This window comes from Aulonocara sp. 'chitande type north' Nkhata Bay, linkage group LG11 (assembly GCF_057382095.1).
Source record: "Aulonocara sp. 'chitande type north' Nkhata Bay isolate Kocher_YH1m ecotype deep benthic linkage group LG11, A_spYH_male_GT1.1, whole genome shotgun sequence".
NCBI lineage: Eukaryota > Metazoa > Chordata > Actinopteri > Cichliformes > Cichlidae > Aulonocara > Aulonocara sp. 'chitande type north' Nkhata Bay.
Genome location: NC_141354.1, coordinates 30,314,289 through 30,334,113, shown reverse-complemented (window position 1 = coordinate 30,334,113; position 19,825 = coordinate 30,314,289). Strand labels below are relative to the sequence as shown.

Below are 19,825 nucleotides of genomic sequence, written 5' to 3'. Positions count from 1 at the left end.
CGGCCTCTTCTCCACTCCTTCTTCTCTTAGAGTAATGTTCTTTGTACACCAGCTGTAACCTGGACCCGGCAAACCTGCAGCAAGATGAGCTTGGAGGAGCGCGGCTCAGCCATGTCACAGAAGATCTCCTCCCTGTCGCGCAGCAACAGCAGCTCTTCATCCAAACATGACAGCCGACAGGTAACACTCGCGTTATACTTACAGACGTTTTCGCTGATGTCATGTATGTGGAAGGGAGGAAGGCTGGATTTCCCATAATGAAGATTTAATTGAAAAAGTTGTAACTGCCAGTCCTCAGATATTTTTCTCTGCCTCCTAGGAATTATAATACTAGTATAAGATCTAGCCATTGCATTATAGATGTCATGAAGCAAAAACTAAAAGCTGCCTAAAAGGAGGCGTTTTTTTATTAGGATTTACCTACCCCTTTCTCACTATAAAACCAGGGTATTTCTACAAATGTGGAAGATATTGGAGTGCTCTAAATTACTAAACTGCAACTATATCCTCCAAAGTAATTCTCAGACACACCACATAAAGAAGATGTTGGCACCATGAACAAACTGTTTTGCATTTGCCTCAAGCGTTTATCTGCAGGCTGCCGACTCATTAATTTTTCATTACCAGAAACAGCCTTTTCCTTTTGGAAATGAAAGTAATAAAGTCTTACTCTAGTACTGTCCACAGGACAAGCAGACACTTAAGGCTCACCACTCTGGGGAAGCAAAAAGTGGCAAAAAAAAAAACCCATTCTCGTTAGCAAGAAAAACTTTGAATAAGGAAATATTCTGACTGTCGTGACACTGCTATGTGGGTTCAGTTACATTCAGAGAGAGCTTGGTAACCATTTTTTCCCATTTGTTCCAAACCAAACCATCAATATTTAATTTGTAAAGTGTTTTTGTAAATGATAACACAGATCAAAATGTGGTAGAATGGACAGGATGTCTAAATGCAGCAGTCTGAACACATTCACACTTTATAATTGTGTGACGCTAAAACGACGCTGTCTTCTCGGCGCTCCTATCAGAGCCTTGTTACTCAAAGTGCCTCTTGACCTTGAGGAACAGTGTCCAGGCAGTGTGTGACAATGACGCACTGTGTGACTGTGCTGCCCTGGAGCCGTGACGAACACTGAGGGAGAGTCGAACTGTAGCCCTCTGGCCACGCCCTTGGTCAATCCCCTTCAGATATGAGGGTTTATTTTAGATTGCCTCACCCACCAGCATTCAGCCTCTCTGACTGATACAGTGTGTTTTTATACAGTCAGGGACACACTGACACAAGAAGCAAGGATTAACCTCTCCCAAGTGCCCAAAGTCCCTCCCACGGTGTAACACAGACATGATTTATACTTAAGTAGGATAATTTAAAGATAAGCCTGAGGTGTAATATGCCATCATTAGCATTATGAGTTCATATATTATGAGTTAATTTGTTAATTATTTCTAATAATTTGTTGCACATTGACAGTAGATGTGTAAACTGCCCGTCATAATGTTTTCAGCTTTTCTTATTATGTCAATTTAGCAGCACAAAATTAATGAAATGTAGTTATTCTTTTACACCTGCATCATTTTCTAATGACTATATGTTGAAAACTGTTTTTGGGTCTCATTACCAACTGAGGTCATAACTACTTCACAGCCCACTACTGTTCCTCGGGGTTATTTTTGCTGGCTACATGCCCATTCCACTATTATTTATAGGCTTACTGCTAAGTAGTCATATGAGAATAATCTATAACATTGGCTCATTTGAATGATAGACCCCTTTCTGTTGATTAATCATCTTATTGTTTCAGCACTAATAGAAACTAAAAGCGAAATAGTTCACAAATGATGAATTATTCTGTGCCCACAACGGTATTACAGAAGCCTCTGTTATACTATTCATCCTGCGTTCCTGGAACTCTCACTCCTGAAACACATAACAAAGCTATCTGGATTAGTCCGTGATGAAATATCATCTTAATCTCTGTATTGCAGGGGATTTGGGCTTGACCGTTCTAATCTCATTCAGGAAATTATTATTATAGTGAAGAGTGAGATTAAACAGGTAAGCTAATTTTGTAAATTCAATTCAATTCACTTTTATTTATACAGCGCCAAATCACAGCAACAGTTGCCTCAACAAGCTTTATATAACAAGCTTTTTATTTTTGATAATACAAAGAAAACTGAGAAAAACCCCAGCAATCACATGACTCCCTATGAGTAAGCACTTTGTTGACAGTAGGAATGAAAAACTCCCTTTTAACAGGTAGAAACCTCTAGCAGAACGAGGCTAAGGGAGGGGCAACCATCTGCTATGCCCGCCCATGAGGGGAAAGAAGTCTGTATAACTTCACCCTGAACACCTTATTACATAGGGCTACATCTATAAAAAATAAAATAAAAATGCTAATCTTCCACTTATAGAGCCTCCTGCCGATTGACTGACACTGATGAAAGTGAGGCATCAAATTTAAATCACCCCAGCAGCCACAGATTATAATATGTTTTGAGTGTGATTATGGCACTTGCTGAGTGGTTGATTCGCTCAGTTCCATTTATAAATCCTCCTCTGAAACTTTCATTTGCATGGCGTGCAGATGTCTGTCGTCTCAGAGTTCTCATAAACCATTGTATTCCAACAGGACAGCTGGGAAATCGTGGAAGGCCTGCGAGGAAGCTTCAGCAGTGTCCAGGAGCCTCAGAAACAGGAGGGCTACATGATGAAAAGAAGAAAGTGGCCAATGAAGGGCTGGCACAAGGTAGCATGGAGCACCTGTGTGGTCTTCGTGTGACCCATGTGACTCATCTTTCAGAGTAGTGACAGCTTAATGTCATTTCATTGTCCTCGTTTCACACGGCACTTTTTAGGCACTTGCCTCTGCAAATCTGCTGACACGAGTCATTTGTGTTTTAAACTAATTGAATGAGCTTATGTAGTAGATAATTTGACTCACAGAGGAGTCACATGTGACCAGGGTCAGTGCCTGTTTACACTCTGTCTGAAAGCTTTTCCTGGGATAATGCCTAGATATCTTGGTGGTCCTCTCAGATGCATTAGCTGATGGCCTGTTGGTTACTAGGGTTGTATACATTTAGTATTGACTTGCAGTCGGAGCTTTTTAGGTCTCTGTGCTTTCAACAGTCTGATTCTGTTGATGTACAGTAAAAGCACCAAGAATTGCATTTACAAATTGAGTGGATGAGACATATTGCAAGTGAGTGAGAGGAAGTGTAATAAAGGAAGACAGATGTAAGACAATAGCCTGGAATTGCATACATCCCACTGCAGCAACATACATTTTAGGAGACTGACTACCATGACCTCAGCCTCATAACACTGACTTTAGATTTGCTGTCAGGGATGTTGCATATCATGTCCAGTTGTATCTCATTGGCTGATTGTCCTTCTCTCTCCCTCCAGAGATACTTTTTCCTGGACAACGGTATCCTTAAGTATGGCAAGTGCAGTGCTGATGTGAGTACAAAAGGCTGCTGGCTGAATGCTGTGTGAGCTCATCATTTACAGAAGATTAAAAAGGACACTTGATGTCTTTTTCAATGTTCTTGTCAGGCTCCTGACCGCCTGCGCCCAGAGATACAATAGGCCCTAATTCTCTCTCAATCTCCTCATTGTTGATAGCAATCAGACTGTGTATTTTACAGATCACACATAATTACGCATGGGCCGCGTCACAGCCTAAAAAGGGATTATTATTTTATGCATTGTTTGCACTGAGTTTCATCTGTTGCATTCATAACAGTGAGAGCTGTCTCATCCAACAGATTGAGAAAGGGAAGCTGCATGGTTGCATTGATGTGGGTCTCTCTGTCATGGCCATTAAGAAGAAGGCCAAGTGCATCGATCTTGATGCCGAGGAAAACATCTATCACCTGAAGGTAAACCACAAGACTAATAAAGACAAGGGAATCCCTACAGGCTTAAATAGGCTTAAGGCTTAAAGGGGTTAAACATTTTTTCCCGAGTTTTTGCTTTTTAATTCCTGGTACAGATGCCATCATTAAAATGACTTCAGAATTACCTCATGTGATATATATGTGTGCCAGAGGGAATAACTGCTCACTCCATACCTGTGTGTGTGTTTTTCCACTGACACACCTCTTCCATCTTACTTGCCCTTGTGCTGATTTTCTGATTGCGGTATCTGCTCTACAGATTAAGTCTCAGGAGCTGTTTGATGAATGGGTATCCAAGCTGCGTCACCATCGTCTTTATCGGCAAAATGAGATTGCCATGTACCCTAACGAGAAGTCCTTGTTCTATCCCCATTATGCCTCCCCGAACTCTCCTGGCATCGCCGAGGGACCCCCTATTAGAAAGGTATAACTGCGCCACACAGCATGCTGTTGCTGAAAATGGTCGGCTCTGTTTAAAATGAAAATGAAAAACAAAGATGATTCTCGTGTGTTTTTCATCACGAGCATCATTATTCCATGTGCTGTATTTAATGAAGTGAATTCCCTTTGGTGAAAAAAATTAATGACACAGCCAAAGTGTTTTTGAACTGACCTTTGGGTCTCTTTGTTACTGCAGTGCCTGTCCATACGAAGGCAGTCCACAGTGCATCATGCCGCAGCTTTCCCTTTAAACTCCAACAGCCAAGCAAAGGTGGCTGCCTGGCTCCAGTCATCTGACGAAATGGACAAATGCTTCAAAGGTGAGAGACAAGAGCAGCCTCTCACGATTTGATTTTTTTACACTTTCTGAATTTCTGAGCAAAATTTCCACAATAAAGAACTTGCCTGGCTAAAATGGGGAGAGCTCGTAGCGCTAAGACACATTCTTTAATGTGGGGTTTTTATCTCTGTGTGGGATCATTTGCACTGTTATTAAAGTCATAAGATGCATTCTTGTACTAGTTGTTTAAAAATCTTCAATTTTCCACCTGGATGATGATCTCCAATGTGATTACGGTTTTGCTGAGGAAAATAATCAACTCAGATAAAGCCATTTAAAATGTAATCATACCTTCCTCGTATTGTGCCTTTGGCTCTTTTTTGCAGTCCTTAATCTGTGGAAATGCACTCTTCCTTGTGGTAGAGTGTATCATGCTGCTGCTGCTGCTGCTGCCGTGGTCGGTGTGTTTGGTGTGCATCAAATTTTATGTGGGTGGTACATGTTAAACTAATATCTGCACAAACGCCACAACCCAAGGTTTCCCAGCAGAGCGCTATATTGTGCTACAATGATCGATGTTATTCACTTCACTTGGTTTTATTGTTGTGGCTGATCCGTGAATATGATGCAGATAAGTAAGAGAGTTCATGCAAAGTTTCCTGCTTACAACGATGCTACCGATACCAGTCAAAGACATTAGATTGTTAGAGGGCCCAGCTTTTTCATTTATACCCATTTTCTACTTCTTGTCAGGGTCCCAGTCATGGAGGAAGCGATCTAACCAGTTCTAATATATTTATGTTATTTGGGAAATGCTTCTATAATTGTGTACTCCTGCTGTCTCATTTGCAAGTTAGATGAGGCTGGCAGAGTGGTGATCATAAAGAAACAAGCTGGTGATTACTAATGCACTGTTTGTCTCAGTTTTCATTCATTAAGATTCTGACGATGTGCTGTCAGCACTTTGTAATCAAGAAACTTTGGAAAATGGACACAACAACTCACGCGCACATTTACTAACACAGCATGGTTTCAGTTGGACTGGTGCTTATTTAGTTGTCTGTCATTTCATAATGTGTATGTTCAAATACTGTCACAATTTAAACATCTGTTTATGAGACCTCTCTATATGAAACCATGGCAAAGCCAGTCCTTTGGAGAGAAAGAAATCCACGTGGCATTGTTTTTAATGGATGGCAGCAATGATTGATGATGATTGAAGGGTCGACTTTCAGCTTTAATTCAAAGGGTCTGACAAAAGCATTTTATTAACAGATATGAGATTAAACATAATCCCATAAAATAATAGGACACGTTAACATAATTTTAAATGTAATATTTATTTTTAATACTTGACTGCAAAGCATGCAAGCAGTTTCCTCCCTTGAGATGCTCTGCCAGGCCTTTACCTCAGCCACCTCCAGCTGGTGCTTGTTTGTAAGTCTCTCTGTGTTTATGAACCGTGTTGGGCTGAGATCAGGTGACTGACTTGGTTTGCACTTTGTTGTAAACTGTCTGTATTTTCATTCATGAAAGTGTCACTTGACTTTGACAATGATTCAACTATCTCCAATGATAATATAATCATAATCTACTTTAGTCTTTCAGGGATTTGGGTGTTGCTGAGCTGGCCAGAACATTGTTAGGAATATACCAGATAGTAGATTTGGCCCCTCATAAAGTTTTTGCTATGTCTCTTATAGGTTTATCTGGGCTTATCAGCCTAAACCCCGTCATTCACTTGCATCAGCATTTCTTTGGAGCCCATATTTAAAGTTCAAAGGTACTGAACGCAATTTTAGTACTTAAAATCGACTCGAGATCTTTAATTTGTCATAGACTAAATTAGGAAAAAGCCTCACTGAGCTCAGCCTCACCTCACCCCTGAAACTGTCTGTCAGTTGTTAAATGTCTTGGACATTTGTCAGGTCATGGACAGTCCAGATTGATTATCTCTTGCCTTTGACTAACCTTCTCTTTCTGAGGCAGATGCAGTTTGAAGGTGTTTTTCTGATTCTGGTAATATGAGAAGCTTTTAGGCTCGCTCTACAGGCTGCTGTTCATGCTTGAAAAAGATGCAAAAAGCAGAAATAGATATCTTGGGAGGTGAATCGCCAAACTGAGGAGTCTATTTGAATAAAGCATATATAACATAGTGCATATGGTTCAGTAAGCACATGTGGCACCCTCTAACTTTGTCAAACTGAAATCACCAAACTTGTTGATGACAGATTAGGATATGTCAGCCCTCTCTGCTGTTTCTACAGAGACTGGTTTTTGAGTTCACTCAATAGGCCCAACTAACACGTGCCCATTTGCAGGCACTGCCCTTTTTCTCACTTTAGCCTTTTAACTGTCTTTTCTTTTTCACTTCATACCTCCTTTTATAACTATTAGTGTTTGTTCTCATCCGGACAGACTTATCAGTATGTGAGGCCTATCTCCTAGAGCTTAACCACCTGCTTCAGAGTATGGAAGTAATTCACCGGACTTATTCTGCTCCATCCATCCAAGCACTGCAGGTCAGCACTGCAGTATTTCTGGTTACTTTACATGCAGGGTAACTTTTCTGATGATACAAAACATTATTAAGTTATTTTCTGTTGACCTTAACTCACCTCTTATTAAATATAGAAGATATTTCATCTTGCATCTTGCTCTGGTAGTTGTGAAACCACTTTCCATAAAAAGCCTTCCTTTAAAGACAAAAAATCCTCACTGGCCTGACTGTCAATAATTTCACATCTGCTTTCTTAGGCGTCTACTTTTGACAGCCCCAAAAAAGAAAAGAGACTTCCAAAGAAGTGGCGCACTAAAAACTACAACAAAGATGTCAAAACAACTCTGCAGGTAGACAACATGACAGAGAAGTGTGATCATGCTTAATTTGTTTTTATATTTCATTGTGAGTATCTCCAGTTTTTCTTCCTGCTCTGCTCTAGGTACCGAGCTGCATCTCCTCTGGCTCTATCCGCCTCCATGCCTCAAACCCCAACCTATCCACTGCTGCACTGAGCAATGATAAAGCCGATCCTGAATCCCTGGACTCCCCTTTTGATGTGGCCAAGCTGCAAGAAGACTTCTGTCGTGTTGCCACCAACTGTGAGTGAAAAACTCTAGTTTCAGATAAAACTCTGTAAAGCACACATTTTTAAAATTCCTCAATCTGCTTCCGATAAATCTGCACGAAAGCTAAGACTGGTGTGGTGCTGCTACTTCTAACAAGTTGAAGTGTTAGTTGCTGTTAGTTATGTGGATGTCTTCTAGCTGATATTAGGTCAGAAGTTTGTTTTTTGTGCCACAAAACCTGTTAAATCTCTTTGTAAGGAAGTGGTTGACGCATAGAGGATGAATATAATTTTACTTCTGTCCTCTTTGGAATTTTCTATGCAGATTCTTGGTGCTTGACATGGAGTAATGAGATTCATTTGTTTTTTACATAATGGCTTTACAGTTTCAAACTTACTCCGGAGAACTGCTGTCAGTTCTGCTGCTATTTAAACTAACGAATTTATGCACACATTTAAAATTATGGAGCTAAAGATGTGTGATGGGCTTAATCATTTATAATGGCAGGGTTTTCCAAATAATGATCTTTTTGATTCCCTCTTTTTGTGTCTCTTGTTGCTGCCAGTGCATACAACCATGAAGGCGGCCCTGAGCACACTGACATCAGAGAGAGAGAGATTAAAACAATGCCTGGATCACGAAACCTGCCCCCCCACCTCTCCACAAGTTGTAAATTTGAAGAACACGCTGGCTGCGGTATGTGAAATAACACACCCCCTTGCACATTTTTTGCAAGCGGATGTTTTCAACAGAAATAGGTATTAGCTATTCTCCTTTTTTCTTCCTTTTTTAATTTTTTTTTTGCTTTTTGCGGGGCGATCGTGGCTCAAGAGTTGGGAGTTCGCCTTGTAATCGGAAGGTTGCCGGTTCGAGCCCCGGCTTGGACAGTCTTGGTCGTTGTGTCCTTGGGCAAGACACTTCACCCGTTGCCTACTGGTGGTGGTCAGAGGGCCCGGTGGCGCCAGTGTCCGGCAGCCTCGCCTCTGTCAGTGCGCCCCAGGGTGGCTGTGGCTACATTGTAGCTTGCCATCACCAGTGTGTGAATGTGTGTGTGAATGGGTGGATGACAGGTTGTGTAAAGCGCTTTGGGGTCCTTAGGGACTAGAAAAGCGCTATATAAATACAGGCCATTTACCATTTACCATTTTACACTTCTCTCGTATGTCGTGTCCTCCCACACCATTTGTCAAGCATGACACATTTACGAGTATTTTAGAGGGATTACTAGCTGCCGGTATGATGTCAGCCCCCCTAAATGAGACCGCATTCAACAGTCATGTTTCCTGTGGCTGCTGCCTCCCACCAGAGGCTTGTTTTTCTGTTTTCTGTCTTTGGTTGTACATGTTCATTGTCATGTAGTCAGCGAAGAAATGTGTTGGTGTCGAGACCGCGCAAATTCTAATGCAGCACAAGTATTTCTTTACACATTCAGATTTGTGTGGTCTCTGCTATAGTCTGCTGGATTTTAGCTTTTAGCTTTTCTTATTGGTTTCTCTGGTTTGCTTACTCTGTTCCACTTGAGATAATAACAGGTGAAAGCATGCCTCTCCAGTACGTAAATGAGTAAATGTGACGTTTACTGATTTTCTTGAGATTACACAACTCCAAATCAGCCGGGTTTTGATTTATGCTGAGGATTTCAAGCATTTCAAGGCTCGGGTGTTTGCAGTAAACAGTGTTTAAACTGGTTATTTTTTCCAGGCTTTAGCCCAGAACTCAGAGCTGAGAGAACGCCTGTGCAAGATTCATGCTGAGTCCCAGATCATAGAGCCCACACTAATAACGCTCACTGCCCCTGTGCAGGTGGGTGCAGGAATGCAGTGACTCGATTCCCCCACCTTCATGACGATTATTCTTATATATCTGTCTTTATTTTTATCCCCCGCAAGCTTGAATGTGCCACAGAATGAATGAGCTGTCCTTTTCCTCTCATCTAGAATCAACAAATGTCACTCTCCTCTCACCCCCTCATCCAGCTCAGTCAATATGAGAAAAATTAACAGAACTTTCTTTTGGGGAACACTGCCTCTTCCTCTCAGCCTCGTCGTTGCGTAACCAAATGTCTCACCATGACACGGTTCAGAGGAAGGCTTCTAGCTCCATATAATCGTCTTCTAAAGGAAACTCTTTGCTCGTTTAATCGGATTTGCTGATCACACAAAGCGAGCCGATCTGCTTAATTGTGTCCCTGGAAACACGCAGAGCAAAACTAATACGCCTCCTCTGAGAACATCTCCATGTTAATTAATCAGCTTCACCAATAACAAAGGGTAGATTGGGACGCTCAAGTCCATGTGTGGAAAGCTATCTCATATTGGCAATCAACTGCATGCTTGTCAGTTATTTTCTGAGATGTGTGCAGGGCAGGCATGCAGCCTCACTTCTCACTGTAATTATTCTTGCTTTATTTAATACAGTAGTATATTGTCAGGCAGTCTCTAGGTAGGAATAAATTGTCTTATGAAATTTTGATTCTGAAGAGTTCATGTTTTCAGCAGTTCATCATTTGGCTTATTTGACTGATAACAGTATGATTGAATGCAGACACACCCATGTTGAGACGCTATGCACACGACTGCATGATGTCACTCAGCTGTTTGTTAATGTTTATAAACCTACATTTGTTAAATCAGTGAAGAAATTAAAAAAGTGTATGACGGGTGTGATGTCAGCCAATATATTTACGTATGTATTATAAATGACTGTCTTTCAATATATTGCAGATTAAATTTGTGGGTGTTGTGATTGTCATACTTTGCATGTTGTGATTGTGTTGTATTCTCAATGACACTGTGATTGCCAACCCGGGAATGATGGCGGGGCCCCTTCCTGTGTTCTTATTGTAGCTGTGGACATTGTTTCTCTTAGAAACAGGAATCAGTAGATGAAGCCCATCCCCTCGTACACCAAGTATCCAATGAGAGCAGAGCTTCAATCGCGGAGTCTTTGTCCGAGTTCTTTGACGCACAGGAGGTTCTGTTATCTGCTAGCTCTTCTGAAAATGAGGTAAGTGTGGAGACTAAACTCTTCATTGTCAGTAGTTGTGATGTTGGGTCTTTTTGCTTGTAGCAAACTGATGTTTAGAGCTACATAATAGAATTATCATTGCTGTTGATGTTTGGAGTAATTTGTCTTGTTTACACAAGCACAACCAGAACAAAACCTCCACCAGTGGCTCTTACTTTATTTATTGCCTGTCACCCAGGATTTCTTCACTTTTGTCTCTGTGTCTGATAACTGGCCTAAATTTTGTAAGCACACTGGACAATTCATGGTATTTTATTACAAAAGAGGGGGAAATGCCATTTAACTTAACGTCCTGTCTTAAATCCATTTTTTTATGATATGTGTCATAAAACAAATCTGCCCTATGTTAGTTCAGCCTCCTCTTCCTTCAGTGCTCATGTGGCATGCTTGATGAGGTAGCACCTGGAGCGGAAGCAATATGAAAATGAAAGTTAATTACTTTCATCTAAAAATACAGCGAGCCGAGGTGCAGCTCTGCCACCATGTCCTAAGAGAACCTTCATCTCCACCACTTTAGATCTTCTGCAGATGTGACAAGATGTTAAAAGAGACTCGTTCATTCGCTTTTTGTCAGTGATATTAAAACAACTTGAATGTTTTGTTTTTTTTAGGTATCAGAGGATGACTCGTATATCAGTGACATTAGTGACAACATTTCCATGGACAACTTCAGTAATGAGACCGAAAATGAAAGACCAAACTCGGGTAAAGTCATTACAGTACTAGCCTTGGGACACTTTTATGCATTTATATACAAATGATATTATGGTACACTGGGTTGTCGGTATGTATTATCAAGGTGTCCCTAACCTCAGCTCTTATACCGACTCTTTTCAGGCTCTGTGGAAGAAGGCACTGTTCTTTATCGTCGTAGATCCTGTCTGCCCACACCCAGCCCAAGCAACACCTCCATCAGCTTGTGGAACATCCTTAGGAACAACATAGGCAAAGACCTTTCCAAGGTTGCAATGCCTGTGCAACTTAATGAACCCCTCAACACCCTGCAGAGACTGTGTGAGGAGCTGGAGTACAGCGAGCTGCTAGACAGGGCCGCCAACACACAGGACCCTTTTGAACGTATGGTGAGAATGCAGTTTCGCTCTTTGAGTGTGTGGGCTGGGCCTTTTTTGTTCAGCTTACTTGTTTGCTTTGATGATTCCTCTGAGAAGAAGAGCTGCTGTTGGTAAAACTAGCGTGACAAGTAAGAGATGCCGTATATAGCCAAGTAAACTAGCGCTAACGCACAATTGTTGCTGATTGGCTTTCAGGGACTGCGGTGCACTGCCTTTACGTGAGAGAGTCTGATCTACCTTTAAGATTTTTAGCAGAAAGACGCCATGATGAGCTTTGCACTGACTAACTTTGTTGTTTTTTGAGATATACCCTGTGGAATAAGACAAATAAGACATATACACAACATACAGTAAATACGTTCAGCAGTCACTTTATTAGGTATACCCTGCTAGTACCAGGTTCGACCCCCTTTTGCCTTTAGAACTGCCTTAATTCTTCATGGCATTGACTCGACAAAATGCTGGAAACATTCTTCAGAGATGAGGGTCAATATTGATATGATGCCATTACACATGCTGAAGATTTGTGATTTATCCACCACATCCCAAAGGTGTTCTATTGCATTGAGCTCTGATGACTGGGGAGGTCATTTGAGTTAAGTGAACTCACTTTCATGTTCAAGAAGCTGGTTTGACATGATCTGACCTTTGGGACATGGCACATTAATCTACTGGAATGAGCCATGAGAGGATGAGTAAACTGTAGTTATAAATTATGAATATAGCCAGCAACAACACTCAGGAAGGCTGAAGCAATGCTCAGTTAGTCTTATGGAACCCAAAGTGCGCTAAGAAAATATCCAGTACACCATTTCATTCTGGACCCATGTGATTTACGTCGAACCAGGCAACATCTTTCCGATCGTCTATTGTTCGATTTTGCTGAGCCTCCGTTTCCTGTTCTTAGCTGACAGGTATGACACATGGTGCGGTCTTCTTCTCCTGTAGCCCATCTGCTTCAAGGTTTAATGATGTGTTGTGCACTCGTAGATGCGTGTCTGCATACCTTGGTTGTAAGAAGTGGTTATTTCAGTTACTGTTGCCTTCCTATCAGCATGAAGCAGTATATATATTCTCCTCTGACCTCTGGCATTATCAGTTCTTTGCAAACCCCAGGAAATGTGTTTGTAGGCAAATCTCAATCGGCACTTTGCAAAGTAATCAGATCTGTCATCAACAACCTTCAAAACTCACCTAAATCCCCTTAATTCCTCATTCTGATGATCACTTTGAACTTCATTAGGTCATCTTATTCAGTCACTGAGTTGCTGCCATGTGATTGACTGGTTAGATATTTGTATTAACGAGCAGTTGACTGGGTGTGCCAAACAAAGTGGCTGGCCAATGTAAGTGTAAAAAGGAAAAGCAGCTGATGTTAGACTTGGTGCAGTACAAATACTGACAGTTTATTAATCCTATGAGGGGCAATTTGTTTGGACTAACGAGTTATAAAACAACACATGAAGACAATTAAATGAATGAAAAAAATTGTGCTGAATTTAAAAAAAAGGCCATAAATAAAATCCATAAACAAGCTCAATAAATACCAATATAAAAGTTCAAATAAGACCTTGACAAACAATGTTTAGACCTACAGAGGATCACATAGTGAAATTGCAAACGGGCCGAAAGCTCCAGGCTGTGGCCTCTCATTATGAGGTAGAGAAGCTATCAGTGCTCTGTCGGTTTACTGAAACTACTGGAGGACTATTCAGACACTTACTCTGCTCATTAGGCTAAAAAGAAGAACACACATATAAGATTAAATGAAATGGATGATAGAGCTCAGTTCAGTGTTCACTCAGTCACTCATCCTGTAATAAAAATTAAAGTGGTACTTGCTGCTCAGGTTTATGCTTTTATCCTTTTTTGTAGATATACATCGCTACATTTGTTGTGTCCGGTTATGCATCCAGCTACTACAGAACTGGGGGAAAGCCTTTCAACCCTGTTCTTGGAGAAACATATGAATGTGACCGACCAGATAAAGGCTTACGATTTGTTGCAGAGCAGGTATGAATGATTCTTGATTTGTTATCTGACTGGATTCATATGAATATTTACATTTTTATGTTTTATTGTATAGCACTGTTCAAAAAAGTCAACTCAGAGCTCTTTGTGTGATTAACAAAGCATTTTAATCCCCTTTACATCAGGTCAGCCATCACCCACCAATCTCAGCTTGCCATGCAGAGTCTAAAAACTTTGTGTTTTGGCAAGGTACTGGAATATTGATTTTGATCCATTCTCAGTGATCTTAAATACTAGAATAGCACCTATTGTCTGGAATTAATGTTCATTTGTTCAATGTTTTTGCAGACGTGAGGTGTAAAAACAAGTTTTGGGGAAAGTCAATGGAGATTGTTCCTGTGGGGACCACTCATGTAACTCTGCCAGGGTGAGTCTCTTCTGCCTCATTTACATTGGCGCTGCACAGACCCCTGCCTGGGCATTGTGCAGACGTTTAGAGAAAATCACACAGCGGGGGTGTAGCACGATTCACAGTATTTTTCCTCTCCTGTTCTTTTTCCATTCAGATCAATAACAATTCCCCATTCTTCGTCTGTGGTGGAAAAAATGTTTTCATATTTTATTTTTGTGTCAGAACCACATACAGATACAGATAAATCATTTATATTATAACTCTAATATGTAACAGTGTCCTTTTTTTTTTTTTTTTTCTTCTTGAAAACGACAGATTTGGAGACCATTACGAGTGGAACAAAGTGACCTCTTGCATCCACAACATTCTCAGTGGGCAGCGCTGGATCGAGCACTATGGGGAGATCACCATCAGAAACTCCAGCAGTGATATTTGTCAGTGCAAGATCACTTTTATTAAGGTAAGGTAAACATATGCAAGGCATCATCCAGCCTGATGGCCTCTATAACAAACTCTGACAACATTTATAATGCAAAATCTTCAGGAACAAGACCTTATTTGCAAGTTTTAGTGACTCTTTTATTATTATGTCATTTATCACAGTCTCATTTCAAACCTCTTTCATCTACTGTCAGACTTTAAATCAAATAAAAACTTTTTAAAGATGCTTAATTTAAATCATCCATTTGTATTTATGCACTACTTGTACCATACACCATAGAAATCTTTAGGTTGTTACACAATAAACATAAAATATGCCTGTTGTACTAAACAGAAAAACAGTGAACACATGAATTAATATTTAAGTAACATATACATAAATATGACATGAATAAACTGAACATGCTAATATTTTCATTAGGAGTGACCAGAAAGGACAAGATTAGAAATGAATCAGAGGAACAACTCAAGTTGAATGAATTGGAGATAAGTGAGATGGTTTGGACAAGCGCAGAGGAGAGATGGTGAATGTATTGGTCGAAGGATGTTAAATATGGAACTCCCAGGCAGGAGGAAAAGAGGAAGACCACAGAGAAGATTTATGGATGTAGTGAAGGGTTGGTTTGTCAGACGAGGAGGCTAGGGATCGAGGGAGATGGAGGGAGATGAGTCGCTGTGGCTCCCTAAACGGAGCAGCAAAAAAAAGATTACATGAATAAACTTACCACATAGCTACATTTATAAACGACATCTAAAACACAAAGGCAGATTAAATTGTATTTGCTGTGATTGCATTGTCGCATCACCAGATGCATTATTCATTAATGGCATACATTTCTGAAAACCCCAAAGTAATCTGTAACAATTAGAGTGAAGTAGAGAACTGCACTGAAGATTACTTTGCAGGACCACGAAAAGTAAATTATTTCTGAAATAGAAAATAGGATTTCTTTGTTTTTTTTCTCCAAACAATTTGGTTTTGGAAGCATGTTGGATGAATATACTGTAGTCACAAATCAGTTTGTGAAAGGTGCACTACTGTGAGGCGACAGTCTTGTTTCATATTCATACCAGAGTGCTTTTCTGTAAAAGCAATCAGCCATAATGATGGCTACCACATTAACATGTCCCTCTATGAATCTCAGGGGCTTGTAGACTGATCAGCAACAACATTAAAACCAGCTGCCTGTCCATGTTGAACTGTCAGAGCTTTTGGGGCTTTTAGCTGGGGTCTCTATGTATCCCACATTTGACTGATCAAACTGACATCTTGGAAATGTGGAAATGCTTGACATGGATAAGATCAGATTTGCTTTACTTATCTGAAATGTTTAGAAATAACTATGTGACGGCAAAAATAACTCAATAACTGAAAAGCTCAATAGAGTAAATATATCACAAGCATGGAAAGGTAAGAAACGTAACTAAGGTACACTAAAGAAGGAGGGCGCTTAATAAAAAATTGATGAACTCAATCAAAATCTACATATAATAAAAGATAAGGATCTTAATTTATAAAAATCTATTAGATAAATGCAGGTATGAGGTATGAGGTGTACAAAATGTTCTGCATTTGTCCTCGCGACAGCAGAGGTGAAACAGATATTAGAGAAAGTGGTCCACTGCCTGCCCAGTAAGTGGTGCAGATGGGGTCCAGGTTATCCATTACTTATCTACCATAGCCACAGTTATTTATATAACCTCTGCGTTACCTGATGGAGGAATCTACAAAGTGTGTTTATCCAAACTGTTGTTCTTGCATCTATACAGATGGTGTTTTTCACCTGCATGCCAACAAAACCCAACAAACAAATGATCTTTTTTTTCTCTTTTCTTTAACTATGGAGTCATTTGCCAAGAGGAGAAGGTTCATTGCTTTAGTTTGCGTCACTCGAAAGACCTCGCGAAGCTGTGCAGTATAAGTCAAGACATGCCAGAACACATTATGCATCCTCATCTCTCATTAACCCTCTCAGGCTCAAATTAAGATTTTTTTTGCTAATGCACAACTAAGTCCTGCAGTGGTACTTCTGAGTAAAAAAATATGTATGTGGGGTAATCAGGTTGTTAGTTTTTAACTGTTGCAAATCGGCAACGCCTGCCTCGAGAGGGTTAAACACACCGGCCCAGCAACACAAACACACTGGGGATCAAATGGTTGACGCAAGAGCAACATCTGCTGACTGCAAGAGACACTGTCGTGGGCTATGTGCATTCTTTCATACTCACCCACTATAACACGCTGCTTTTTTTCTAACAGGCCAAATACTGGAATTCGAGTGTAAATGAGATAGAGGGGACTATCACAAATAATAAAGGAAAGGTTATCCACCGACTCTTTGGAAAGTGGCACGAAGCGGTTTTCTGTGGAGACCCGCCTTCAGCTACATGCATCTGGAGAGCAAGTATGAAAGTCTCTCAAAATTAAGTAGAAAAAAAAACCTCTTCAATAATGCGTCTCCCTGTTATAGCTTCTCATGCTGTTGATGTCACTTGTGTACAATATAGATGCAATGCCAGTAGACCATGAGCAGTACTATGGCTTCACGAAGTTTGCAATTGAGCTGAACGAGTTGGACCCATCCCTGAAACTGCTGCTACCACCTACAGACACGAGACTACGAGTGGACCAAAGGTAAGAGGAAAAAAGTGAAAAACATTTAAAAACCCATTAGTATATTTCCATGCACTTACGCAGCCTGGTGATCGTCAGCTTAATTTTAATAAATGTCAGTGAGAAACATACAGGGGGAAAAGGTTAAAAACTAATTTAGATATAACATCTAATTTTCCTGCCAGAGGACTGTCAGACATAGCTGAATTAAAAACCAAAGCATTGCCAGTGAGTATCTAAGCACCACACCATCATTGATCTCAGTCACGTCCTGAAAAATGCACCTTGTGATCAAAAAAGTACAAAAATAGGCACTCGCGTTAAGAATAGTACGCAACTGCACGCCCTTTCAGGCTATCACAATCAAACTAATTTTAGCTCATCTTTTAAGTTTTTTAAGTCTGCAAACTAAATGCTGCTGCCCCGAGGTGCTGGAGAAAAAACGAAGCTCTCAGTACTTTGCCATCAAAGTATGAAGCTGCACTGCTTCCAGCTCTGCAAATAAGTGGTTATGTATTCTCCTTTTTAGCCCAAGCTCCACCGTCTTACAACGATCCAGAGGTAAAGTAAAATCAGCAGCCAATTTATATTTATATTATACCAGTTCTCTTAACTGTAGGCTTATTTACTTTTTTTGTTCAATATTTTGTCATAAATAATAGGAAAATGTATAGATTTCTATAAATTAAAGTGGAACAAGCTCACCGCCTTTATGCATACAGACTGTTTATGCCCACGTTGGAAATAACCCTGTGACAGGGCCATTCAAAAACAGGAAAACCCCTAAAATTCACTCAAAATGAGAAGGCGCGAGTGAAGATTATGCTTGGATGTGGAAGATTAATGTTTTAAACATCTGCATAATGAATGCGTCTGGGTCTCAACGGCAGACTGCTGGAGGAGGGGAAGTTGGAGGCTGCAGAGGAGCATAAGCAGAGGATTGAACAGCTGCAGAGAGACAGACGGAGAGTCCTGGATGAGAACAATGCAACACATCAGCCTAAATTTTTCAGGTACCCTGAGTATCTTAGCTTAAAACTTTCTCACCTAGAAAGTCACTTATGGAAAAGTGACCACATCTCCGCTCCTAATGGTGAAACACAACTTGTAAATCTGTCGTTGACAGTGTTAATTGCAGTTGTGCGTCTTTTCTGTCTCCACAGGAAGGCACAGGACGATACCTGGGTGAGCAACAACACGTACTGGGAGCTGAGGAAAGACCCTGGCTTTGCCCATGTAGATTTCCCTACACTGTGGTGACCGTGTGCTGCAGATCATACAAACATTTGGACCTGCACAGCCTCTACTGTGATTTGTGATCCAGACTGGTTCTGGTGATGTCTGTATCTCATTCTGACCATCCACATTCTGTACTGGAGTTCATCAGAGTTATTGCCTTAATAGCAAGTGCTTATCTGAGTTGTATAAACACATTTATGCAAACATATTATGAGAATGTTGCTCAATTTGCAGTAGGCCAATTTCATTTTTTTGCCTGCATTCCACATATTATGTTGTGCTAAACCACTTAAACTAAGAAAAGGAAAGATCCTTGGTATGAAGGATGAGAAGAAGAGTTTCATAGTTTATCTACACTAGCTTAAAATGTACTGATCAACTGGTTATGTTGGTTGTTGTCTTACCATGGACATTCTCTACCTCTGAGATAAACTAGCCTCGCTACGCCATTGATTCAGTGTAAACATCCGATATTTATTCTGCATCTGCCTGATGCCTTACTGGTTGTACTCAAACTTGTTTAATTTATTTTGTTGTACCTGCCAGATGTTTAAAAAAATAAAACAAAAGTCTATGTTTCGTAAGGAATTCTTGCTAACAAAATATTGTGCAAGCGATCTCCGAATCCTTACTGAAGTGATTTTTCTGTCCGTTATGAGTAATTACTGCTTTTCGCTATGAATGTGTGAATGATTGTGCAACTATGAGCAGCTGTAGCAAACTCAGTCATATCTTTTTCACTTTATTCAGCACACCATTGTCTCTATGGACCCTGGGCTTTGGGACCAAAAAAAAAGGGAAAAGAAATGTCCAAAAACTATGCTCCATGAGCTCAAATAAAATTTCTGATTGTTTTCTTTTTTGTTGAGTCTTTTGTGATTGTTTGTTCAAAAACACTGAAAGCAAATAGACAGTTGAAATAATTCCCTCTCATCTCAGATGATGAGTTGGCAGGTAGATAGCCTGATTATAATTTTGGTGCATAAAGGAAAAATGCAATTAATTTTAAACATGATGGGTCAGGAATGCCACACGAAAATGCCATTTAGGAAGCTATGAAAAGCAATTGGGGTATAAACACTAGGTTTACTGGGAATGTGAAGCAGTTCCCTGCTTCTTACTATACATATTCCTTAAGTGAAGTAGCAACTCTTAAAGGACTGGTAAAAGATCATCTGCTAAATTATAGAATTTTTTGCTCGTGGCTGCACTTCATCCCTTTATAATTTTCTTGGCTTTATGGGTTAAATCTCAGTGCCATCTAAATGGAAACCTGTGCATGATACTTTCCAATGAATATCCTGCAGTATACAGTAGATATGTTGCTACGTTTCACAAGTGTTGAGT

At 40.3% G+C, this 19,825-nt stretch overlaps 1 protein-coding gene across 4 annotated transcripts in view; it reads left to right on the top strand.

Annotated features, from left to right (window-relative positions):
* The window catches only part of osbpl3b (oxysterol binding protein-like 3b), a 36,473-nt gene extending 17,135 nt beyond the window's left edge, over positions 1 to 19,338 (top strand). For 2 of the 4 annotated variants that reach the window (XM_086312012.1, XM_086312011.1), the window contains exons 2-23: positions 31 to 180; positions 2,639 to 2,755; positions 3,418 to 3,471; positions 3,780 to 3,893; positions 4,171 to 4,335; positions 4,549 to 4,672; positions 7,051 to 7,154; positions 7,390 to 7,482; positions 7,575 to 7,734; positions 8,267 to 8,397; positions 9,403 to 9,504; positions 10,570 to 10,707; positions 11,340 to 11,433; positions 11,566 to 11,810; positions 13,677 to 13,814; positions 13,958 to 14,021; positions 14,121 to 14,199; positions 14,500 to 14,644; positions 16,886 to 17,030; positions 17,134 to 17,260; positions 18,130 to 18,252; positions 18,403 to 19,338. In XM_086312012.1, coding sequence (XP_086168138.1) covers positions 85 to 180; positions 2,639 to 2,755; positions 3,418 to 3,471; positions 3,780 to 3,893; positions 4,171 to 4,335; positions 4,549 to 4,672; positions 7,051 to 7,154; positions 7,390 to 7,482; positions 7,575 to 7,734; positions 8,267 to 8,397; positions 9,403 to 9,504; positions 10,570 to 10,707; positions 11,340 to 11,433; positions 11,566 to 11,810; positions 13,677 to 13,814; positions 13,958 to 14,021; positions 14,121 to 14,199; positions 14,500 to 14,644; positions 16,886 to 17,030; positions 17,134 to 17,260; positions 18,130 to 18,252; positions 18,403 to 18,499 — 2,655 coding nt within the window. In that variant the 5' untranslated portion in view covers positions 31 to 84 and the 3' untranslated portion in view covers positions 18,500 to 19,338. The remainder of the gene's footprint in view (positions 1 to 30; positions 181 to 2,638; positions 2,756 to 3,417; positions 3,472 to 3,779; positions 3,894 to 4,170; positions 4,336 to 4,548; positions 4,673 to 7,050; positions 7,155 to 7,389; positions 7,483 to 7,574; positions 7,735 to 8,266; positions 8,398 to 9,402; positions 9,505 to 10,569; positions 10,708 to 11,339; positions 11,434 to 11,565; positions 11,811 to 13,676; positions 13,815 to 13,957; positions 14,022 to 14,120; positions 14,200 to 14,499; positions 14,645 to 16,885; positions 17,031 to 17,133; positions 17,261 to 18,129; positions 18,253 to 18,402) is intronic. The other 2 variants (XM_086312013.1, XM_086312014.1) reach the window with 2 other exon arrangements.
* Positions 19,339 to 19,825: the final 487 nt, after the last annotated feature.